The 26539-nt window shown below is 43.5% G+C and overlaps 1 protein-coding gene across 1 annotated transcript in view; it reads left to right on the top strand.

Annotated features, from left to right (window-relative positions):
- The window catches only part of LOC137094818 (uncharacterized), a 47362-nt gene extending 24893 nt beyond the window's left edge, over positions 1-22469 (top strand). Inside the window, exons 3-9 of the mRNA XM_067460680.1 lie at positions 2658-2722; positions 4639-4683; positions 8289-8363; positions 9750-9786; positions 13646-13695; positions 16197-16234; positions 17808-22469. Coding sequence (XP_067316781.1) covers positions 2658-2722; positions 4639-4683; positions 8289-8363; positions 9750-9786; positions 13646-13695; positions 16197-16219 — 295 coding nt within the window. The 3' untranslated portion in view covers positions 16220-16234; positions 17808-22469. The remainder of the gene's footprint in view (positions 1-2657; positions 2723-4638; positions 4684-8288; positions 8364-9749; positions 9787-13645; positions 13696-16196; positions 16235-17807) is intronic.
- The last annotated feature ends 4070 nt before the right edge of the window (positions 22470-26539 follow it).

Below are 26539 nucleotides of genomic sequence, written 5' to 3'. Positions count from 1 at the left end.
TACCCCGTTAGCATCTCCCAAGGGATTCGATGCGGCTTACACAGGCCAAAGCCCCAAAACACAATAAAACAATACAATACATAAAGCAAATTAAAAACAGTTAAGCAAGAAAACAATAACAATAACAATGCAACAGGACACAATTTAAAACTGGGCCGGCCAGGGTAGGGGTACAGGGTTAAAAGTGCTGATGTGGCGGGAGGAATGTAGGATTATAAAGTAAGGACAGTGTACGGTGTGCAGTGATCTGGTTCTACTAAAGTGCTTCTAGGACTTGGTGCTGGAGGTTCCTAATCTGAAAAGGCACATCGGAACAGCCAAGTCTTTAAATTCTTTCTGAAGACTGCCAATGTAGGAGCCTGTCTGAGATCTTTCGGGAGGGCGTTCCAAAGTCGGGGGCCACCACAGAGAAGGCCCTGTCTCGTGTCCCCGCCAAACGCGCTTGTGACGCGGGCGGGATCACGAGCAGGGCCTCCCCAGATGACCGGAGTGAACGTGTGGGTTCATAGACAGCGATGCAGTCGCGCAGGTAGGGTGGCCCCAAACCGTTCAGGGCTTTGTAGGTAAGCACCTGCACCTTAAATTGGACTCGGAAGATAAACGGCGGCCAGTGGAGCTCCTTAAACAGGAGGGTTGACCTCTCTCTGTAATGAGCCCCGGTTAACATCCTGGCTGCTGCCTGTTGGACGAGTTGGAATTTCCGAGACGTTTTCAAGGGCAGCCCCATGTAGAGCGCATTGCAGTAATCCAATCTGGAGGTGACCAAGGCATGGACCACCCCGGCCAGATCAGCCTTCGCGAGGTACGGGCACAGCTGGCGCACAAGTCTCAGTTGTGCAAAAGCCCTCCCGGACACCGCCGACGCTTGAGCCTCAAGCGTGAGCGATGAGTCCAAGAGGACTCCCAAGCTATGGACCTGTGGCTTCAGGGGGAGTGTAACCCCGTCCAACACAGGTAGCCACCCTATACCCCAATCCAGCTTGCGATCGACCAAGAGGACCTCTGTCTTGTCGGGATTGATCTTCAGCTTGTTCCTCCTCATCCAGATAGACACAGCGGCCAGGCACTTGTCTAACACCCGAGAGGCCTCCTTGGAGTTAGGTGGAAAAGAGTAGTAGAGTTGTGTGTCATCTGTGTAGAGATGGCACCCAACTCCAAAACTCTGGATGACCTCTCCCAGCGGTTTCATGTAGATGTTAAAAAGCATGGGAGACAGAATGGAGCCTTGCGGGACCCCACAGGTCAAAGGCCAAGGGTCCGAGCAGGCGTCTCCCAGCTTCACCATCTGGGATCGACCTTCCAGGAAGGACCGGAGCCACGACAGAACCGTGCCCCCAAGACCCATCCCAGAGAGACGACCCAGAAGGATACCATGATCGATGGTATCGAAAGCCGCTGAGATGTCCAAGAGAACCAGCAGGGTCACACTCCCCCTGTCCAGCTCTCTACGGAGGTCATCCACCAAGGCGACCAAGGCCGTCTCGGTGCCGTGACCAGGCCTGAAGCCAGACTGTGAAGCCATGACTGTTGGTCATGGGGGTTCTGTGTGGGAAGTCTGGCCCAATTCTATCATTGGTGGGGTTCAGCATGCTCTTTGATTGTAGGTGAACTCTAAATCTTCGCAACTACAACTCCCAAATGTCAAAGTCTATTTTTCCCAAATTCCACCAGAGTTCATATTTGGACATATTGAGTGTTCGTGCAAAGCTTGGTCCAGATCAATCATTGTTTGAGTTCACAGTGCGCTCTGGATGTAGGTGAACTACAACTCCCAAATTGAAGATCAATGCCCACCAAACTGTTCTAGTATTTTCTGTTGGTCATGGGAGTTCTGTGTGGCCAAGTCGGGTTCAATTCCATCGTTGGTGGAGTTCAGAATGCTTTTTGATTGTAGGCGAACTATAAATCCCAGCAACTACAACTCCCAAATGACAACATCAATCTCCCCTAACCCCACCAGTATTCAAATTTGGGCATATTGGGTATTTGTGCCAAATTTGGAACAGTGAATGAAAATACATCCTGCATTTCAGATATTTACATTATGATTCATAACAGTAGTGACATTACAGTTATGAAGTAGCAACAAAAATAATGTTATGGTTGGGGGTCGCCACAACATAAGGAACTGTATTAAGGGGTCACGGCATTAGGTAGGTTGAGAACCACTGGTCTATGTGAAATAAGCAATAAGCCACATATTGGAACAATATCTAAATGAAAGGTTTTCATGAGATATGTATCTTTCTACATTTCATTATTGCAATTCATATATCAGAATGTGGCTGTATATACTATGATGGGTTAGTTTAACCTCTACTTTGCTAGCAAAACTGAATTACTGTGTGGCAAAATGATGCATGTCTAAAAAGTGTTGGACTGGAGAGTCCAGGGAGTTGGACTGGAGAGTCCATGTTATGATTCAATAATCATGGGTGAGATGTTTAAAGGCGCTTCATTCTTCCATAGCTTGAAATGGCCCACCAAGGGTTGGTGAACTGCCACATCCATCATACCAACAGTAGTTAAGATTGGTTCAGGTTGTTGAACATGGAGCTCCAAAGCCATAGGTTCACCCCAGTCCTGAATTAAAGTGCCAGCACTCTCTTCTTTGCCCCAGCCAGAACTCTGACTGATCTGTCTTCTTGTTTTCTCAGGACAGAAATGGACTTGTGGATCCTTCTTCCTCTCTATGGGATCTTGATAGGCTCAACAGTAGCAGGTAAGACTAGAAAGTGTGGGGAAAAGCACATTTTAGACTATCTTATGCTATTATAGTGCCCCCTGGTGGTGCAGTAGGTTAATCCACTGAGTTGCTGAACTTGCTGACCAAAAGGCTGGCAGTACGAATCCAGGGAAAGGGGTGAGCTCCTGCTTTTAGCCCAGCTCCTGCCAATATAGCATTTCAAAAACATGCAAATGTGAGTATACCTTTTGTGGGAAGGTAACGGGGTTCCATACAGTCATGCTGGCCATTTGAGTTTGGAGGTGTCTACGGACAATGCTGTCTCTTTGGCTTAGACATGAAGATGAGAGCCACCCTCCAGAATCAGACACAAATGGAGTTAATGTCAAGTGGAAACCTTTACTTACTGTTATTATGGGCAGCTAGAAAATGGTAGCAGTCAGCATCATACCAGCTACTACTCACTGCAGCCACCTCAGGTTGCAGCAACCAGCGACTACCCATTGCAGCAACCTGAAACAACTTTCTGGAAGAGAGAGTTGTATATCACAATCCTCCACGAGGTCCTTGGACCAGTCCGGATATTGCTAGAGTGGCCATATACAAAAGAGGACAGGCCTCTTGTATCTCTAGAACAGCGGTTCTCAACCTGGGGGTTGCGACCCCCAGGGGGGTCGTTGGGCCATTTTGGGGGGTTGCAAAGCTGCCTTGGTTGGCCCCGCCAAAATGGCTGCCGACCCTTGCCATTTGGGGCGGAGGGCTGAGCTCACAGCATGGTCCAATTTATTTATTTATTTATTTATTTATTTATTTATTACTTGCACTTATTGACCGCCACTCTCAGCCCTAGGGCGACTCGTGGCGGTGAACAACAACATAGAAAAGACAGTGTACAATAACTCACGACAATACATACAAACTACCACTACATAACATATACTTATGCTAAAAATCCGCTTCGTCAACTCCTGGGGTCATAGTCAATTTCGTAGTCATAGTCCATTCCAGTATCGTTCCAATGATAAACACTCAGTTGAAGGCCTGCTCGAAGAGCCAAGTTTTCAGGCTTCTACGAAAGGCCATCAAGGAGGGCGCCTGTCTAACTTCAACAGGGAGGAATGAAAATACATCCTGCATTTCAGATATTTACATTATGATTCACAACAGTAACACAATTACAATCAGGAAGTAGCAATAATAATAATTTTATGGTTGGGGGGTCACCACAACGTGAGGCGCTGTATTAAGGGGTTGCAGCATTAGGAAGGTTGAGAACCACTGCTCTAGAAATTGACATCTGTTAAAATTTCATTTTTTCACACAATAACCACCTCACATTTGACAACCCCTAGATGCTACCTACCTCATCTCAGATGGCCTGGGATTAACAGACCAATAGAAGGAGACTTTGATGAAAAATGTAATTAAGCAATAGATGGGGTTCACGTAGGTGAAATTGTGGTCTCAAGATAATGGTCCTTCAATAGTTAAAGACTTGCACTCTCAGGAGACAAGCGTTTCCTGATACAATTATTTTTATCAACAAAACAATGATGTTTTGATTTAAGTAATGATTTTTTCATGTCAGGAGTGACTTGATTTAAGTAATTATTTTTCATGTCAGGAGCGACTTGAGAAACTGCAAGTCACTTCTGGTGTGAGAGAATTGGCCGTCTGCATGGACGTTGCCCAGGGGACGCCCGGATGTTTTGATGTTTTTTCATCTTTGTGGCAGCTTCTCTCATGTCCCTGCATGCGGAGCTGGAGCTGACAGAGGGAGCTCACCCGCACTCTCCCCAGATTCGAACCTCTGACCTGTCGATCTTCAGTCCTACTGGCATAAGGGTTTAACCCATTGTGCCACTGGGGCTCATATTTAAGTAATTGATTTGCAAGAACAGTTAAGACTCCTGCTACAACTCTCTATCTGTCTGTCTGTCTCTTTTTTTCAGAACCTCCGCCACCCAAAGACGTGCCCCATGATCCCTTCCATTATGGTGAGTGAAAAATTACAAACAGTCTTCCTCAGGAATTGAATGTAAGCACAGAACCTGTTAAACAGAACTTGAGGAGATGTCTGAACGTACTACACCTTTCTTTCCTAAATTTTAAAACTCAGACAGTCTGTTTCAAATGTAAGCCCAGCGGTAATGCTGGTGAGCAGCAGTTAATAAAAGATTTAGGCTTGATTTCACATCCACAACCAAATCTAATTTTGTACCCAATTTTCTTAATGACTAACTGTGACTTGGGGCAAGAATAGGGAATCTGTGATCCTCCAGATATTGTTGGGCTTCAACTCCTATAATTTATCACAAATGGCTATGCTGGCCGGGTGGGGTTTCCAGAATTAATATAGTAGAGAGGTTCTGTTGCTTTAATGTTTAGCAGATCCTCAATCAGAAAGACTTAAAGTTCTGTCAGGCAGAGCTACACCATAGCTCATATCTCGCCCACAATGCATATATTTTCCTTGGAAGATGAAGCAGATGTACCGGTGGGGGAGTCAAATTTATTTATTTATTTATTTATTTATTTATTTATTTATTTATTGCATTTATATTCCGCCCATTTCACCTCAAAGGGGACTCAGGGTGGATCACAGAACACATACACGGCAAACATTCAATGCCATTAAACAGACAGGACAGACAACAGATAGCGGTATAATATCGGCATTTTCCCCAACTTCTGCGCCCTGGAGGTTGTGCTCCATTCTGGCCACAAGGGGGTGCTGTCACTCCATCCTCTATGATGAAGAGTCTTGATGTCAGACTTCCTTTGATCACTGGCATTTTCTGGTATTTCTTTTCACCATTTCTTTTATGGTGCCGTAAAATACCTCCCCACTTCAGCGGTGCTTAATTTCTCTACTCATATCTCACAGGTGTTTTTGAACTGCTTAGGTGGACAGTAAGCTGGGCTGACGGTCAGGTGCTCACCCTGACCCAAGCTTTGAACTGCCAACCTTTCGATTGGTCAGATGTATTGCTGCTGGTGATTAACCAGCTGTGCTAAAGTCAAAGGACGTGCATGATAGCCAGCTGAGTCCTATTTGATTCAGCAGGTTAGGAAGAGGAGTTCTCAGGTATCCCTGAGAAAGGCTGAAGTTCCAGCATCTGGCTCAGACTATTCCCTGCAAATGGAAAGAAGGGCTACAATCAAGGTGTTGGGAGGCAGAGCAGGGCTGTGAATTAATCTCTCTAAATGTTGCCTGGGATCAGGGTGTTGACTGATCAGGCTGTCGTTTTCAAAAGGTTACTTTGTCCAATTTGATTCCTGCACATCTCTTGCAAGTGTGCTTTATGGATTTATTACTGTTGGACTTCTTTGCAACCCAGCAACTGGACTTCTTTGGACTCTGTCTCTATGACAAGGTTTTTCAACCCTGGACTCTGTTTCCATGGCATCTGGGTTTAGCATTGTGATTCAACAATGGCTAGCAATTTACTTCTAAGTCTAGAAAATAGTTATTTTTCCATGTTGAAATCGTACAGTGAGGCCCTATTCTGTCCTGGCCATCCACCTGTAAACACACCAGGCACAGCAGACTGTGTCTCAAAACACCTAGTAGCATCTCAGTGTAAAACTCAATGAATTTTATTTTTACAGTCACAGACCAGTGTCAAACTGTAAAACTTTAAAACATTAAAAACAGAGTTGTTGTTTTTTTAAAAAGTGTTAACATTAAGAGCAGAAATGTACAATTAACTCCATAATATTGAGTTAATCTACATGGCTGCAACTCCACTTCCCCACCCTCCAGGAATTGTGTACTACTCCTCAGAAAACCAGAGGGACAAAAGTGAGGTGCTGAGGCTCCAGCTTCATCCAGCCAGGTCTCCATAACACAAGTCAGGTCAGCAAGAGCCCTACCTCGTACTTCACCTGACACCTTAAAGTGCTCTGTGCAGTTTTCTCCAAAGCAACTGTGCATCAGATAGATCAGTGGTTCTTAACCTGTGGGCTGTGGACCACCAGTGGGTCACGAGAACAAAAATCTGGTCTGTGAGCCTCCTTCCTATTTATTTTATTTTATTCCTACTCTTTTTGTGCCACCTGCCACTCCATCCCTGTTGCTGACTATGTTCTGTATCAGTAACCAGAACTGATATGGTCTATCCAATGTAATTTTCCAAATTAGCACCCTAAACGGAATCTAAAGTTGACCAAAAATGGATTCGCAACACTTTTGGTACTAATGTTGGAGAGTGGACCCCGCTCAAAAAAAGGTTGGGAACCACTGAAATAGATTACAGGCAGCCTTTTGCATTCCTGGGAGGAATATTTCTTAATGCTTCATTAGTATGCTGCTGAGAAAACACAATAACAGATCCCAAGTGTAGATTCTGCAAGGAAGCAGATGAAACAATAGATCACATCCTCAGCTGCTGCAAGAAGATTGCACAGACAGACTACAAGCAGAGGCATAACACCGCTGCTCAGATTATTCATTGGAACTTGTGTTACAAATACCATCTGCTTGTGACAAAGAACTGGTGGGATCACAAGCCAGAAAAAGTTACAGAAAATGAACACATCAAGCTACTCTGGGACTTCTGATTTCAGACAGACAGAGTTTTGGAGCGCAATACTCCCTACCTCACATTCATGTTAAAAATCCAAGCATAGATCATTGATGTTGCAATCCCAGGCGACAGCAGGATTGAAGAGAAACAACTGGAAAAACTGACACGATATGAGGATTTAAAGATTGAACTGCAAAGACTCTGACACAAGCCAGTAAAGGTGATCGGCACACTGGGTGCAGTGCCTAAAGACCTTGACCTGCACTTAAACACAATTGGCGCTGACTACATTACCATCTACCAACTGTAGAAGGCCGCCTTACACATTATTCGCCGATACATCACACAGTCCTAGACACTTGGGAAGTGTCTGATGTGTGATCCAATACAACAGCCAGCAGAGTGATCTTGTCTGCTGTGGACACATCTTGTTGTGTTTCAAATAACAACAACAACAACTTTATTCTTGTATCCCACCACCATCTCCCGGAAGGGATTGGGGCGGCTTACACATAGGCATATAAACCAACAACTAAGATTCAATAAAACTGCGTTCATCAACCAATGGCGGTAAGCTACTGTAAACATGGCCGGGCTGTAAACAATAGGTCAAGGATAAATGTAGAGCTGTAACAATGGAAAGAGGGCATGGGGCAAGACTACGTAACTATTGTGTGGAACAACTAGGGACTAGGTATTCTGAAAAGCTTGTTTGAATAGCCCGGTCTGTGGAAGGAGGACAGTGTGGGAGCCTGTTTGATCTCCCTGGGAAGGACGTTCCAAAGCTAGGGGACCCACAATCTCTTCCTTGTCCACACCGACTATGCTTGTGATGGTGGCGGGACTGAGAGGAGGGCCTCCCCAGCAGATCTTAGAGCCCACACTGGTTCATAGAGGTGGATGCGGTCATGAAGATAGGCAGGACCCAAACCATAGACATCTTGATGGCTCAATTTCACCAGAATGTTCAGCTCAGCCTCCCCACATCCAGCCTAGACTTAGGAGGCTTGAGCCCATCTTTCCCCTGTCCCATTCCCAACACTGACATCCCTTTGTTTTTTCTCTCTCCCCAGATTATGAATCTTTAAGAATTGGGGGCCTGGTGTTTGCAGTTGTGCTGTTCCTGCTTGGCATTCTCATTATTCTCAGTGAGTAGCTCCATCAGCATTTACTAGTGAAACTGTCTGATGCCACATCAGGGCCACTGTCTGGATGGCACATCTGTTTGTCCCTAACGTGGTTCTCTAATGAAATGTAGTTGTAGAAGTACCTGCTTTTTCTTCTGTGGTGAAGGTTTCAAATACCCTGTTTCACTCAGTAACCATTCCTGCCAATAGACAGAGTGAAAAGTTGTCTCTGGCAGCAGATGAGAAGGAGTGGAAATTGGGAGTGGTGAGAGAGAGCAGTACGTGCTGGGCATACGGTCTTGAATTCCCTAAACTAGATGGCTGCTCTTAGATTCAGTGCCAAGTAAGCTGGTATCCATACCTGAAATTGGAAGACAGGTCTACTTGTTAAACTAGTAGACTAACATGAGTTCAAATTTGCAGATTTGCAACTCAGCCTGAGCATAAAGTGTTGTTTATTTATGACACCAGCCACCCCCTACCACGCGTTGCTGTGGCCCACATGGGGGTTCTGTTTGGGAGGTTTGGCCCAATTCTATCGTTGGTGGGGTTCAGAATGCTCTGTGATTGTAGGTGAACTATAAATCCCAGGAACTACAACTACCAAATGTCAAGGTCTATTTTCCCCAAACTCCACCAGTATTCACATTTGGGCATATTGAGTATTCATGCCAAATTTGGTCCAGATCCATCATTGTTTGAGTCCACAATGATCTCTGGATGTAGGTGAACTACAACTCCAAAACCAAAAAAACACTGCCCACCAAACCCTTCCAGTATTTTCCGTTGGTCATGGGAGAACTGTGTGCCAAGTTTGGTTCAATTCCTATGTTGGTGGGGTTGCTCTTTGATTGTAGGTCAACTATAAATCCCAGTAACTACAACTCCCAAATAACAAAATCATTTTTTTTTAGTGAAGGACATACATTGGGTTGTTAGGTGTCTTGTGTCCAAATTTGGTGTCAATTCGTCCAGTGGTTTGAGTTCTGTTAATCCCACAAACGAACATTACATTTTTATTTATATAGATTTATTTATATGCCACCCTTCTCACCCCGAAGGAGAGTCAGAGCAGCTTACAAGATATATATACACATACAATATATTATATTAACATAGTGCAGTATCAGTATTATATATTACTATAGTGTACTATACCATTATATTGTAATATTATTAGTAATTAAGCCATTAGGCGCTAGGACCTGGGTCTGGAGAATATCTCCATGTGTTCTGTCACTGAGGTATAGGCCTTCTCTAATGTAAGCTCTTTTCTGTTCCAACTATTTGTCTGCACTCTGCTCCCAGATGTTTGGAAAATTATAATTCCTATCGCCCTCTTTTTTTTGGTCTACTTGAAAAGCTCTCAACTTTGCTTAGAATTAGTTTTTTCTTTTTCTATCTTAGGTCGGCGTTGCCGTTGCAAGTTCAACCAGCAACAAAGGTAAGCCCTTTCCTTTCAAACACTTAAATGGGTGTGTAGTCAGGATAGTTGTTCCACTTCAAGGATATGAAGATGAATTACAACAGGCCCTTTGCTTCCTTCATTAACTTTCACATCCCAGCTGTACACAGATATGTTTTCAAAAGAGTACCATACTGACACGAGACACATAGCAATACATAGCTATTCCTTTCAGCTATGAAGGCATCTGCTACTGTTAGGGTTGCCAGAATGTTTTCAAAAAAGCACCAAACTGACACCAGACACATAGCAATACATAGCTTTTTCTTTCAGCTATGGAGGCATTTGATACTGTTAGGGTTGCCAGGATGAAAAATGGAGAGGGCTTCTGGGGAATTCAGTCGGTGTTTCGTGCCATATAGCTTGGTCACAAACAACACCTGTTGAAATTTCCACTTCTATGTAACCATAATGGCACAGGAGACCTCTCCAATTTTTTTTCTGGCAGTCCTGGTTATAGTATCTGGCGTTGCAGGTTTAAATATGTGCCTTTGTTTATTTTGTTGTGTATCCCCACAGGGATCAGGGTGAGCTGGAAGGCAATCTAGAAATACTTTCAATTAAGAATAAAGAAACAAATATTTAGCACATCGAAATGCACTGAGCAGATTTTTCAGGCTATATGGCCATGTTCTAGAAGCATTCTCTCCTGATGTTTTGCCTGCATCTATAGCAGGCATCCTCAGAGTTTGTGACCTCACAACCTCTGAGAATGCCTGCCATAGATGCAGGCAAAATGTCAGGAGAGAATGCTTCTAGAACATGGCCATATAACCCAAAAAACCTACAACAACCCAGTGATTCCAGCCATGAAGGCCTTCTCTAATAGTCCTGTGATCTCTTGCTTACAGCCTGATCTGATAAGAAGAGTGGCACACAAACCCATGGTTAGCATGTCCTATATGTCTCAGCATAGATTAGTTGTTCTACATGCTGATGTACATTAGACTCAGCCATTTAGTACAACCACCTCCCAATCGTCTGAATCCCCCCCCCCCCCCCGCCACTGTGGGGCAGAACACAGCAGTCCCCATAGCCAGACATGAAGCAATTGTATTATCTATGGAGTCCTCCAGAGGTTTCAGCAGCCAAGGCAAGCATTGCACATCTTGTAGAAGGATGTAGCTAGACATTTTTCTGACCTTGACCACTCTCCATAAGGCCTGGAATGGACATGCTTGGGAGGCAAGTTTTAAAGAAGTGGTGTCCACCTTTAAGTTCTCCAATTATTTTGGACTTCAGAATTCCTGGCTATTGCACAAGCTGGGGGTTGAGGTCCCAAACACCTGGAGGGCCACAGGTTGGACACTACTGCTTTAAAGATATTTCAGTATTGTGTGTGCACATGCAACCAAGAACTTTGGATTTTGAGGAGGGAGATAGGAAATACCAACCTCTATAGTTTTTATAAAAGGACATAAGCAGAATAAGGTGACCTGTGCATGCTTATGCCACTAACAGGTTGCCAGACTGTGTAAACCAGGGGTAGGCACCATTTAAATTACAAATATAGCCCACCCTATGTCAAAAATATAAGAACAAAAAAGTTGTTGAAGGCCTTCATGGCTGGAATCACTGGGTTGTTGTATGTTTTTCAGGCAGTCTGGCTATGTTCCAGAAGCATTCTCTCCTGATGTTTCACCTGCATCTATTGCAGGCATCCTCAGAGGTTGGAACATGGCCATACAGCCCGAAAAACATACAACAACCCAACAAAAAAGTTGTCCCAGGAAACTTTACAAGAGGAGACCCTCCTCTGGAACATGATGGAGAAGAGGTCATTACTAGAGAAGGGCCTTTTTTTGCTTCGAGTGAGGACTATTGAAAACTGGAGTTTCTGTCCAATTCTAATTTTGAAAAATAAAATGTTTGCTAGATGTCTTGGAGGTGCTATTGAAGTTGTCTATGCCTAGCAAAAGGCATGGGCCCATGCCCCCCCCCCCTCCTTTCCAACTTTACCACGATTACCTTGTCTGGATTTTTCTCCATTCTAAAAAGTTGAAAAGCTCATTTGGCTTCTGATAAGTTTACAGGAGCTACATTTAAGTGCTGGGCACAACGTGACCCTATAGGACGAGGTATTGTAGTTTAGGCTTATTTACTCATTTGGATAAATTAAAACTAGAATACCTTGGCCTTCAGGGTCACACTGTCCCCAGCACTGAAATATAGCTCCTGCAAACTTATCAGAAGCTAAATGCAACCCTTGTTAAATGGCAATGTCTCTATCCTATCACAACTTTCAGTCCCCCTTCATCAGTCAGTTGTTTATTTATTTATCATGTTAGAAGTGAACTGAGTGTACAGTTGTAATGTATTTAAAAACACAAACAAAGTTGTATTGTCGAAGGCTTTCAAGGCCAGAATCACTGGATTGTTGTAGGTTTTTTCGGGCTGTATAGCCATGGTCTAGAGGCATTCTCTCCTGATGTTTCGCCTGCACTTTGGCAAGCATCCTCAGAAGTTAAAAATTTGACATTATACTAAATGTCCTTTGATTAGTAGCTGGCCACTTGGAGTGCCTCTGGTGTTGCTATAAGAAGGTCTTCCATTGTGCATGTGGCAGGGCTCAGGTTGCATTGTAGTACGTGGTCTGTGGTTTGCTTTTCTCCACACTCGCATGTAGCTCCATTTCTTAAGGTTGGCTCTGCATCTCATGGTGACAGAGCACAGTCTGTTTAGCGCCTTCCAAGTCCCCCTGTCTTCTGTGTGCCTGGGTGGGAGTCTCTCATTCGATATCAGCCATGGATTGAGGTTCCAGGTTGTAGCCTGCCACTTTTGGACTCTTGCTTGCTGCAAATATCTCTGTAGATCTTAGAAAGCTATTTTTTATGTAAGGCATTGATGTGCTGGCTGATATCCGAACAGGACATAGGCCGGAGATGTCAATGCCTTGGTCCTTTCATTATTGGCTGCTACTTCCCAGCAGATGTCAGGTGGTACAATACCGGCCAAACAGTATAATTTCTCCAGTGGTGTAGGACATAGACATCCTGTGATAATGCGGCATGTCTCATTAAGAGCCACATCCACTCTTTTAACATTGTGAGATGTGTTCCACACTGGGCATACATATTCAACAACAGAATAGTAGCACCCAAGGGCACATGCCTTCACTTTGTCTGGTTGTGACCCCCAGTTATACAGATTGGGAACATGTTTTGGGGTCCAATAGAAAGGAGTAGCAATCCCTGTTCTTTGTTGTAACATCTTTACTGATGCACCTCCCCAACACATACATATATTTTACCCAGAGTTCAGAATAGTGTCTGCACGATTCTGGCCATTATGGTCTCAAAAAGTAACTTTTCTGAGCTCTGACCCTACCATGGTGAAGAAATCATGAGTGATGATCATTGTGTTCAGCAGTTAACCTCCTCTGTCTGTCAGTAGGGGGAGCAATTGCTTTGTGTGTGCAAAATGTCCCAGATTGCAGGCGCAGTTAGACTTGGTGAAGATCTAAGTAAATATCCTAAGGGTCCCAGATACTATCTGATTTTGGAAGTTATGCAAAGTCAGCTGTAGTTAGTACTTGTATGACAGACTACAATGAATACCAGGTGCTGTAGGCTGTATTTCAGAGGAAAGAAATGATAAAACCACCTCTGAGTATTTCTTGCCTGAGAAAGCTCTGTGAAATTAATGGAGTTGTCACAAGTCAGCAGGTGTCGTGAAGGCATATATGCCATTTGGAGGGGGCATATATGCGGTAGTTATCTGCTTTTTGTTCCTCACTTGATCTGGTCCTGTCAGCAAAATTAGTATGACTGTGATGTAAAATGTGAATAATATTGGGTGCTTGGAAAGCTCAGTATGACCAACCAATTTCTGTTCTTAGGACGGGTGAACCTGATGAAGAAGAGGGGACCCTACGCAGTTCAATCCGCCGTAAGATCTAGTCTCTTTCAATCATCCTTTTGTTTTCCTACCTCAAACTATACACTTGAGCCTATTGCTAGATTCCAAAACCATCATTATGTTTGGTGTTATTTAGATAGCCTTTAAAATAATGAGGGCCTTTCTACATGGACACAAACAACTGTACTCACCTCATATTGGCTACTATCCTGACACATAACATTCATGGTGATTTGCATCAGTTCTTAGGCCTTAAAGCAGTGGTTCCCAACCTTTTTTTGACCAGGGACCACTTTGACCAGGGACCACTCTCCAACATTAGTACCAAAAGGATTGCGAGTCCATTTTTGGTCAACTTTAGATTCGGTTTGGTTATTTGGGGTGATGATTCAGAAAATTGCATTGGATAGACCACATCAGCTCTGGTTTCTGATACAGAACATATGCCATCCAGTAGTTGCCCTGAAAAAAAACTGAAAACCATATTTAATACTCTAGAGCTGATGTAGTCTATCTAATGCAATTTTCTGAATCCGCACCCCAAATAACCCCAGGAACAAAGACACCAAGAAAAAAATTATTATTATTTGTGTTTTTTGTTAGCACTTGTGAAAAAAAAAGAAGGGGAAGGTGCTGAGGTTGAAAAAAAAAATACAAAAAGCGGAGCATGAGACCCAATAAACTGTCCCTAACATATTTAATAATAGTATTTATGCTTACTTTGGGGGACTGAACAGGGTCTTACAAAGGGCTACTTTCCCATTACAAGTCTTGCATTTGGCAATGGGAGCTAATAATAGTAACAGCAACAGCAACAACAACAACAACAACTGGGGGACTAAAAAGTGTCTTACAAAGGTCTGCTTTCCCATATCAACTGATGTGTGGCGACAAGAGCTGTTAATAACAACAACAACAACAACAACAACAACAACAACAACTTTGGGGGACTAAACAGGCTACTTTCCCATTACAACTGATTTGTGGCAATGGGAGCTATTATTATTATTATTTGTTAATAATAATAATAATAATAATAATAATAATAGCTCCCATTGCTACACATCAGTTATTGTTGTTGTTGTTGTTGTTATCTCCCATTGCCATACAACTGATGTGTGGCAATGGGAGATAATAATAACAACAATAACATTGGGGGACTCTCCTTCTCTCTCTTGCTGCCTTGTGCATGCCATGGGTAAGTCTTCTCTGCCCTGGCCTGGGAAACCTCCCAAGGCCGAGAAAACACTGGCGAGTGCAAGGGCCTTCCTTCTCTCCCTCGCGAGAGGGCAAGGGGAATGGTGCAGGCTTCCTTTCTTCTTTCCCTCTTTTCTCTCTCACTCTCCTCCAATGGTGGCATGCACCCCTGCCCCAGACTTTATTTTAGGTCTCACGGCTGGTGAGTTGGGAACCACTGCTTAAATTTTTTTCAAAAAGAATGGTATTTTACCTTGTAATGTGACCAAAGATCCAAATGAGTTTCAGATCTTTGCTTGTGGGCATCCTAATGATGACTTTGCATTGGTATTGGCAGAGGTGATAGGAATGGCCTGAACCGGTTGACTGGAGTTGACCAGGGCCAGCAGGCCATGTGACCATTCCCACCAGGAAGTGGTCTTGGTCACAGTTAGGTTTTTAATTTTGATTTCTCCATTTAATAAGCTCAGATCGCTATACTAATATGTCAGTACAAGGTTTCCTTGCATAACAGGATGACTAAAAACACCCTAGACAGAAAAATAAATATCTCCATGCATGAGGGGGAAAAGCACATCACCTAGTTATCCCACTAGTGTTCCACTTTAACTGCGTTTGCAACAATTTATGGAATGTGGGGATTTGTAATCTAGGGAAGAATACTTCTCAACCAAAGAGTCTGGGTGCCTCCCTTCCAACTATGGATCCCAAGATTCCATAGGATGCAGCGACAGCGGTAAAAGTGGAATTATAGTGCTACAATTAACAAGTGTGGAAGAGCCCCCAGGAAAGGTCTGTGATATGGATGCATTTACAAGGAGATTGCTAAGTTCAAGTCTGAGCAATTGATCAGTTTTCTTGTCTCATATTTCCCCAGGATGTGGAAAAGTTATATTTTAGTTTACAGACTGACTTTTTAAATACGCCTTTCCCCCAAATCCTCCAGGAAGCATGGGCAGCAGTCATGCAAACTGGGGAATAACAGGAGCTGTACTCTAGAAGTTAACTTTCCCAGGCTCTGGGTAAACATGAGACGAGAAAATCAGTTTGCTATTCTTATGATGTTTTGACGCAGCATTTGTCAATCTAAGGCTGCCCGTAGGACAAGACAGACCTTCACAGTGGGAATTATTAGTTTCCCGTCTCATGTGTCTACTAAATCTTTCATTCTGGAACAAGATGGGCTTTGGGCCTGCTTTTGTCTGTTATGTGACGGACACTCCGGGCAACAGACTGTCCCAGCCTGAGGTGTAGCAGCAAAAGGAAAGAACTCATCATTTCAGAAAAAAGCAACCCCTGCAATAAAAAGTGGTATTTTTCTGCCTCCTCACTAGGTTTATCCACCAGGATGAGATAGAAGACACCTGAGATGGTGAGTCATGTCTGGGGTGCAAAAATGTGCAAACATCATGTGTGTATATGTGTGTGATTCCCATATCCTGCTACCTAATTTCATTTAAGTCAGAGGTGGGGAATTTGGGCTAATTTTCCTCTTCTGGGCAGGCATGTGGCCAGGGGGGGGGGCTCGGGGGGCTTCACCCCCCCCCCCGAAATTCTCATGGTGGTTCGCGAAAAGGCCTTACTGGTGCATTACTTAAACTGTTATGTTTATTCATATCATGATCTGATCACCATACTCAATATATCCCATATGCATGGGGGTATTGGGGTAATGATACAAAAGGTTTGCTAGGCTAGACCCTCTTTCACTCAGACTCAGCCCCCCCCCCGAAACTCAGCCCCCCCAAAAAAAACCCTGAAAAAATTCACACACCCCCCCCCAAACGAAATCCTGGCTATGGGCCTGCTTCTGGGATTCAATACAAGCTGCACTTTCTGCCACCAATTTACAGAACTATAGACTTGGAAGGAACCACAAGAGCCATCTAGTTCAACCCTCTGCCATGCAGAGAAATACAATCAAAGCACTTCTGACAGATGGCCTTCCAGCCTCAGCATAAAAACCGACAGAAAGGAGACTCCACCACGCACATTGTTGTTTTTGTTTGTGCCTTCAAGTTGTTTCTGCAGTATGTGTTGCTATAATTCAGATTTTTAAAACACATCCAAACATTTTTGTTGTCCTGGATTATTTTCTGTCAGTTACTGGGATCAGTTGCAACATTTTACACCCACCCTTAAGAGGCTTTATTTTATTTTCAAGAGAGTTATAATGTAACCTTTTCTCTGTAACTCTAAAAAGACATTTTTTAACAATCCAGAGAGGTGAAAATAATGCATTTCAAACTAAGGAGCATTTCAGTGAAGGTTTTTTAAAACCTTCACCAAAGACCTAGTGCAGAACCAAGAAATGGCTGCAAACCTTCCAAAAGAGTAGAGCAAGTGGGCACAAAGAGGACCGGTCTGTTGCACAGCTAGTTAGTAGCCAACTGTATTAAATCACTACTGATTAAGAGATCATGAGTTCAAAGCCAGCCCGGGTTGAAGTAAGCTCCCGGCCATTAATAGTCTAGCTTGCTTTTGACCTATGTAGCCCGAAATACAGTTGCATCTGTCAAGTAGGAAATTTAGGTACTGCTTTATGCCGGAGGCTAATTTAACTAATTTGCAACACCATAAAACCTTCTAGCAGTGTGCGTAAGAATGAGGAAGTACTCCATCAAGGACTCGGTGCCACAAGTGGACGGTGAAGTGGCAGCTCCCCCTGTGGCCGGAATCAAGCATACCCTCATGAAGCCGGAAAGCTGGAATGTTAAATTGCCTCTGTGTCTGTCTATAGATGTTGTATGTCTAATGGCATTGAGTGTTTGCCATGTATATGTGCATTGTAATCCTCCCTGAGTCCCCTGTGGGGTGAGAAGGGTGGAATATAAATAAATAGGCCAAACTCAAGGAGCTACACTATATCGTGAGAACATGCATTTCTCTAGAACAGCCTGGAAGACTTCCTCTCATATAACTTAATTTCTTCTTTCTCTTTCCAGGTTACTCCCAGCATACTCTTCCCTGGATCCAGAGTGTTCCCTTCCTTGCACTGCATTGCACAACCTTATCACCCCTCTCTCTCCACAATGCCTTCGTCTTTTCTACCAAACCCAGCAAATTCCAGGCCTGATGCCTCCATCTTGATCCTAGTTTAGTTCTCCCTCCCTGCTGCTGTGGCTTTGACTTCCACTCTAGTGCTGCTTTCTTTCAAGGGGAAAGAGGTTGTGAAAAATAGTACTAGTGTTAGTCAGTGGGCAGAGCTCAAGAAAGTTACTTGCCAGAATCCTTCAGCAGGAAGACTGTGAGTGTTGCAGTCCAAACAGGGAACTTTTCCATGCTAAAAATCTGCATTCTGTGTGCCCATCTAGACAGTACCTTTATTCCAGGAGCTCCCTTAGCAATGAGGAGGGTAGCCAGATGCCGTTCTCAGTAAACCCAGGAGCAAACGCACCAAAAGACAAAAAACGCAAGATTTCCAGTTGCGGGGATATCCCGGTTTTTAGCGGAATATCCAGATATTCATATGTCTGTGTGTACATGCAATCAGTTACGGGATTTTTTGTTCTTTGTTTGTTCCTGGATTTTTGATGCTTGTTCCTGATTGGTCAGTTCCTAAAACGAAGATTACACTTGAGTAGAAGGCAAAAACTTTGCCCTGGGAAGAGGAATTTCATCCTTCCCCTATTTAATGAAGTTTGTGGCAGAAAAATGAAGTTCCTGGGATGTAACAAATAATTTCACAGTAATTAGTACACAATGAAACAGGAATAGACACTGTCAAACCAGGAACAGAATGTCATCATTACGATAATTAATCAGACCTTGTTGTGTGGGCATCTGTGCAGACAGGTCTTGTGGTATACTTATGCCAGGGAACAACAAGATGATGTTGCCGGGTTATATGTGTTGGTTCCTCATTGGGTGTGTGCTGATAACATGTGTACAGTTTATGGCAAAAAATTACTACTGTCTGTTGGGACATGGATGTCCTGGAGAGGAATGTAAATACTGAGAGCCAAGTTCATGCAGGTGGCTAATAGGAAAAGCCATGTGTAACCCAGGAACAGCTCCGGGTTGTTTGATGCCACAGGTACACAACCAAATCTGTCTGGACAGATGACCAGGCAGCCTGTAAAACATGAGAATAATGACAAAGTTCTGTTCCTGGCTTAAAAAATGTGTGTTCCTGTTTGTGTACTGCTGACTTGGGCAGTAGTGGTTCTGTCCCATGAGGCTTATTAATTGTGGGAGATACTTCATGAAACATCTGGAGGGAACAGTTTTTCTGGCTAGGACAAATAAAAGGAGCTTTTGCAGTTCGATGTATATCCAAATGTCTGCATATCTGCATCCCGCAATGTTTTTTTTAAAACTGCTGGTTTCCAGTGGAAGTCCTATCTCAGGCAGCCATCTTGGGAGCTTCTAAAATAGAACAAAGCATGACGTCTGGACAACCAAGGCAAAAAAATCCCAGGACCAACAGGTGTGTATGTGGACCTCTCCTGAAGTCCTGGGATTTTTTGCCCCTCACTAAAGCCCCTGGTCGCACAGTGGGTTAAAGCACTGAGCTGCTGAGCTTGTTGACCGAAAGGTCGCAGGTTCGAATCCGGGGAGTAGCGTGAGCTTCCGCTGTCAGCCCCAGCTTCTGCCAACCTAGCAGTTCGAAAACATGCAAATGTGAATAGATCAATAGGTATTGCTTCGGCAGGAAGGTAACGGCGTGCCATGCAGTCATGCTTGCCAGATGACCTAGGAGGTGTCTATGGACAACGCTGGCTCTTCGACTTAGAAATGGGGATGAGCACCACACCCCAGTGTTGGACACAACTGGATTTAATGTCAGGGAAAAACCTTTACCTTTACCTAAAGCCCATGGATAAAGTGCTGTCTGGAACTGCCCTCATACTGTTGTTAAGCTCAACTGTGTGACGAACAAGCACTCTCCATACCTATATAATGTCTGTACGTGAGCCAACAACCAACTGTCCTATATTAAGGTATCACAGTAAAATAAAAATTGAGAGTTGCCTGTTCTCTTTTGATGTACGCTTCATCCTAAATCAGTGGTTCTCAACCTGTGAGTCCCCAGATGTTTTGGTCTTCAAGTCCCAGAAACCTTAACAGCTTGTAAACTTGCTGGGATTTCTGGTAGTTGTGGGCCAAAATACTTGGGGACCCACAGGCAGAGAACCACTGTTCTAGATGGAGATCCAAAGCAACTACCAGCGACACAAAGTCATTATTAATGTAATTGACTGCTAGCATTCAGTGTCAGTTTGAGGGCTAACAGACAATTTGTGTTGTGCCCAGACTGAGAATCAGTTGGCATTGCCCAGATTCACATTGCAGTGAAGATGGGAGCACAATTGACCAATGCATATGGAACACCACTTCTTTGTAGTGGTTCTTCTTTATTAAGGCATAGAAGTCCTTTTCTCTCTCTCTCCAAGGCAAAGAGAACCAACTGTAATTTCAACTAAACAACAATGAAATGACTTCATCTGGCCTACTAAAGCATGTATAAAAGAGCAAATTTGGTGAGCAGATGATAGCAAGCTATTTTTTTCCAAGTGTTGATAAATAATGTAGTCCTAACTCGCCAGTTATGATTCTGCAATTCCCTTGGGCCTGATTGTTGTCAGAGTTACAGTGAGAAATGATCATCTTGTACTTTGCTGCCGTCTCAGATTCCAGCTTTGCCAAATGCACAAATACAAAATGGCAGCTGTGGAAATTTTCCCTAGCACCGTTATTAAGGGCCCTTTCACACTACAGAATAATAGCACTATTTTTTTTCTGTGCCAGGAGCAACTTCAGAAACTGCAAGTCGCTTCTGGTGTGAGAGAATTGGCCGCCTGCAAGGACATTACCCAGGGGATGCCTGGATGTTCTGATGCTTTACCATTCTTGTGGGAGGTTTCTCTCATGTCCCTGCATGGGAAGCTGGAGCTGATAGAGGGAGCTCACCCGCACTCTCCTCGAATTCAAACCTCCAACCTGTCAGCCTTCAGTCCTGCTGGAGGAAGGGATTAACCCACTGTGCCACTGGTGGTTCCTGATAGCACTATGATTCCAGCGTAATTGCTATGGAAGAACCCTATGGAATCTGAGAAATTGCATTTTAGGGGAGATATAGAGAATTTTCAGCCAGTGTTCTACTGCATCACCAAACTACACATCACAGGATTTGATTTGCCAAATCTAGCATATGATCATTGATTAGGAATCAAAATGCTGTTATTCTGTGGTGTGTAGTGTAAAAGAGCCCTAAGTGTAAGTTTTTAAACTGGCCTCCTCTGCTTCTGGTGTCCTCCAAGGGTACTACTTCCTTAAGAGGGGCGATAGGAATATAGTCCCATATCTGGAAAATTAGGTAAAGGTTTCCCCTGACATTAAGTCTAGTCATGCCCAACTCTAGGGGGTGGTGTTCATCTCCATTTCTAAGCCAAAGAGCCAGTGTTGTCCGTAGATGCCTCCAAGGTCATGTGGCTGTCATGACTCCATGGGGCATCATTATCTTCCTGCAAAAGCGGTACCTATTGATCACATTTACATGTTTTTGAACTGCTAGGTTGGCAGAAGCTGTGCCTAACAGCAGGAGCTCACCCTGTTCCCCAGATTCGAACCACCAATGTTTCGGTCAGCAAGTTCAGCAACTTAGTGGTTTTATCTGCTGCGCCACTGGGGGCTCCACCTGGAAAATTAGCAAATGTTTTTGCATACCTTTGTTCTGAAAAAAAAGAAAGAAATGAAATGAGTGATAGCTTGTAGAGCGGAAAAGATGCAACTGTAGCTTTGGACTATCTTTCCTGCCCATCCTTTATCTTTTGTCAGTGGAGAGTGTAACATGCTTTTTTGGTTTGCTTATTTAGATCAAGGGTACACATCTCCAAGCCCTCCAGACATTGTTGGACTGCAAATCACATCAGTTCTAACCATTGTTGATGTGAGATGGGAGGTACGGTCCAGCAATGTCTATGGGCATATATGCAGCCAACTTTGCCTTGCACCTTTAGTTGTAGTGTTGCTAGCAAATGTGATGCAGATTTGTTCTAAAATTCCTCACTAAATCCCCACTGAAGTGAGAATGTCTTGAAGCACAAGAGTGGAGCGATACTCTAGTTCTCTTCTTTGCCTTCAGTATTGAATGGTAAAATAATAGAAGCATCTTTCACAGTGATACAAAGATCAAAATCCTTTGTCCCAGCTTGTGCTTCAAAAACATACACAACATTTCTCACCAGAAATGGAACTGGCATGAAAGGAATTGGTATGTCATGAGAGGCAGTTCACCTGTCCTATCACCAGCATCTAGCTGCTCCATATACCTCTCTCTTTACATACTTATTTTTTGTACACAAACTCTGTGGACAAGCAGAATATGCTCAGTTTGGTTTCTCCCCAGCAGATGGCAATACTTAACATTTGCCCACTTAAATTCAGTGAAACTGTGCAGCAGTCACACAGCTGTGAAGACCTACAGAATCCAGCACCTGATAGTCTTACAGTGTTGTCCTTACCGCTATCTAGAGGGGCCTTAATCTCCTGCCTTTGCTGCTTCCCTTGTATGTTTTTGACCCTTGTGAGCCTGACAAGTGCCTCTTATCATATTAAAATGTACATAGATGGAGTTATATAAATAAAAATGCTACTTTCTCCAACCATTGTGAAATTCCAAATTTGCCATTGCTCATGCATGCGTGATCACAGATCTGAGGACACGTGAGAACTTAAGGCAGGTTTGGACAATCTTTGGCATGCCAGATGCTGGTGAAATTAGCACTAATAATATTGAGGGATGATAAGAGTAATGATAAGATAAGATGATAAGCTCTACAAGCCACTCTAAACACCTTCGCAGAAGCATACACGAAGCTTGGCCTGTCACTGAACATCGAGAAAACCAACGTACTGTTCCAGCAGTCACCAGCCATCCCCTCCCCAATGCCAGAAATACAGCTTCATGGTGTAAAATTAGAAAATGTTGACTATTTCCGCTACCTTGGCAGCCACTTCTCCACCAAAGTCAACATCGACACCAAAATACAACACCACCTGAGCTCTGCGAGTGCAGCATTTTTCCGAATGAAGCAGAGAGTGTTTGAGGACCGGGACATCCGTAGGGATACCAAGGTGCTTGTCTATAAAGCTATTGTCCTCCCAACCCTGCTATATGCCTGCGAAACGTGGTCTACAGACATCACATGCAACTCCTGGAACGATTCCATCAGCGCTGCCTTCGGAAAACCCTGCAAATCTCTTGGGAAGACAAGCGGACAAACGTCAGTGTGCTGGAAGAAGCAAAGACCACCAGCATTGAAGTGATGGTCCTCTGCCATCAACTCCGCTGGGCCGGCCACATTGTCCAGACACCTGACCACCGTCTCCCAAAGCAGTTGCTCTACTCTGAACTTAAGAATGGAAAACGGAATGCTGGTGGACAGGAAAAGAGATTTAAAGATGGCCTCAAAGCCAACCTTAAAATCTCTGGCATAGACACTGAGAACTGGGAAGCCCTGGCCCTTGAGCGCTCCAGCTGGAGGTCAGCTGTGACCAGCAGTGCTGCAGAATTCGAGGAGGCATGAGTGGAATGGAAGGTGAAAGAGAGAAACGCGCCAGGAGGAACACGCGCCAAGCCAACCCCGACTGGGACCGCCTTCCACCTGGAAACCAATGCCTTCACTGTGGGAGAAGATGCGGGTCAAGAATAGGGCTCCACAGCCACCTACGAATCCACAAGGAAACCCATAATAGAAGACCATCTTACTTGTCCAACGAGTGATTGCCTAAGTAAGTAGATAAGTAAGTAAGAGTAATAATCTATTGCTATTTGGAAGGCCATTTTGGAAAAATGGCATTTATAACCTTTTTGAAAAGAAAAAAAATTGATGTAATATCCTTTTGGCAAATGTGAATCTCCATGAACACCTGGACACCACCTTTTGAAAACCACTAGTTAAGGAAAGGCATAACCTTATTAGAAGTCAACTCATGAAAAAGTGATGTTCACAAGCATTCATGTAATGGCGCAAAGGTAACTCAGCTATCAAACTGATAAACCACAGTGGAAGGGACTCAGGTAGATGCCAGAAGAGCTTTGCTATAGCGCACCCAAATCAGATAAACTATTCTACCAGAAAATCCCACCAGTGCTCAGCTAACTTCTCTTTCCCATGACTTTATTTTGTGGTGCAGTTATGTGCACTAGAGTGGTGGGCAGAGGAAAAACCCCAATCCTTGGCAGCTGTGTAGTGTGAATTCATGAACCTAATGGACACAAGAGTGTGTATAAACATCTTCCAGTTTTCAAGTCGGTTTAACACATGTGCAGGTGGACATGTGCATGATGGCTTCATGGCAACTCCTGTCACATTCTATCCACTTTGGCCCCTTCTACACAGCTGAAAAAAAAAATCCAACATTATCTGCTTGGAACTGGGTTGTGGGATTTTCTGCTTTGATATTCTGAGATATAGGGCTGTGTGGAAGGGCCCTCAGTCTGAATTTTGGAAAAGCTGTCTAAGGCCCCTTCCACACAGCTCTATATCCCAGAATATCAAGGCAGAAAATCCCACAATATCTGCTTTGAACTGAGTTATCTGAGTCCACAGTGCCATATATTCCAATTCAAAGCTGATATTGTGGGATTTTCTGCCTTGAACTGGAATATATGGCAGTGTGGACTCAGATAACCCAGTTCAAAGCAAATATTGTGGTATTTTCTGCCTTGATATTCTGGGATATATGACTGTATGGAAGGGCCCTAAGTTGTTGAAACTTTTTGCCAAAATGAATTCAGCACCTTGGATAATCTGAACTAATATCCAAAGTGAATTCTCCACTGCACTGACATAGAATCTGACACTGCAAAATGAGAGGTATTTGTATACAAAATATAGTTTCAGTCCTCACATGCATCACTCATGTTGGCTTTGCAGTTCTGTTTGGGACCACACCAGAATAGAAGTACCTGAAATGTCTTTCCAAGCTGAGTTTGCTTTCTTCTCCCCCAAGCAATTAGGGTATTGATTTCATGACTGATGTACTGGCCTTAGATGGGCCCATCTGCTACTTGCCAGATGTCAGCCCCTTGCTTAACTGTTGACACAAAGATGCAAGATAGTGGCAATGACCACGTACAACAAAACTGAAAAGGGGAGGATATTGCAAATTATTAAAACAGTTACCCAAAGAAGGCTCATTATGAGGAGGATGAGAAAATGTCAGCCGGAATATGTAAACTTAATCATTGTCTTAATCATGATCATCGCTACATTATCCAGTATAGTTTCCTGAATCAATGATGTCCCAAAATTCCAGTCATTAATGCCAGGTACACTGTTTTTTTATCTCTTTCAATCTTTGAAGTGGTACAATAGCCATAAATAAGAATTCCAATATTTAGGATGTTGTTAATCCAACTTATAACAATGTGAATCCTGAACAGGATACTAGCCATTATCTTCAACTTGAGTGATGATTGTCATCGTCATCATCATCATCATCATCATCATCATCAGTTATGATGACTGCCAACGTCTTAAATCAAGAAATGGTTTTCTAAGATCTACAGAGATACTCGCAGGAACACCTCAGCAAGTGAGAGTCCAAAAGTGGCAGGCTAAAGCCATTTAATATTTAATGTTTATTTTACTTAAGCGACATTTGTCTTGACTGTTCTAATGTAGCACAAATCCTATGTAAAATCATACTACGTATTTTTGACATTAATATTGAAATCTGAAATATATACAGAAAGTCTTGATGAAGTGGCTGATACCAAATGAGAGACACCTCCCTGGGCACACAGAAGACTGGGCAGCTTGGAAGGTGCTGAACAGATTGCACTCTGGTACCTCGAGATGCAGAGCCAAACTTAAGAAATGGGGCCACAAAGTGGAGTCCATGATATACGAGTGTGGGAAAAGCAAACAACAGACCACCTATTACAATGCAGTTTGAGCCCTGCCACATGCACAATGGAGGACTTTCTTATAGCAACACTAGAGGCACTCCAAGTGGCCAGCTTCTGGTTACAACTAACCTGGTTCGCTTCTGATACGATAAATAAAAATCATCAGTGACTCAAGATTGTAGCTGCAATGTCGTAGCTATGCATTTACTGTGGATCTAACTCCTGGCTTTTAGGGTGGGCTTCATGTTCCTCTGTGGCAATGGCAATAGTGCCACAATCCCAAATGAAAATATGGAGTCCTTGCAATAACTTAAGTCTGCTGCTGCTGCTGTTGTTGTTTTGTGCCTTCAAGTCACTTCTGACTTAGGGTGACTCTATGGTGAACCTTTGGCAAGATTTGTTGAGAGTAGGTTTCCTTTTCTCATAGTCACCTAATGAATTCAAACTCTGCCCTTCAGAGTTCAAACCTATGACATTGTAACTGACTAACAGCTTTATTATTATGAGCATTGTTTCAAGGTATTTCATTTTTCCACTAAAGCAGGATGTTGCAAACTCATTTCCCAGTTAGAGTCATTGCAAAGGTCAGATCATGGATAACAAGTCTCTAAAATCTGTGCTGATCAATACCCAGTAAATGTCATATTATTCTCAGTAAGCATGTTTTCTTTTTTTCCATTTAAACCTTTGTTCTGTTAACTTTGCATTCAGTGTGAAGTTCACGCTCTTTTGCCACTGAATAAACTAGCCTGTAACCTCCCCTGATTTTGAGTCTCTAACTACTATAAGTCTTGTTAAATGAAATCCTCAAAGAAA

The sequence above is a fragment of the Anolis sagrei genome, chromosome X (assembly GCF_037176765.1).
Source record: "Anolis sagrei isolate rAnoSag1 chromosome X, rAnoSag1.mat, whole genome shotgun sequence".
In the NCBI taxonomy this organism is placed as follows: domain Eukaryota; kingdom Metazoa; phylum Chordata; class Lepidosauria; order Squamata; family Dactyloidae; genus Anolis; species Anolis sagrei.
This window is presented reverse-complemented; position numbering and strand designations above follow the sequence as displayed.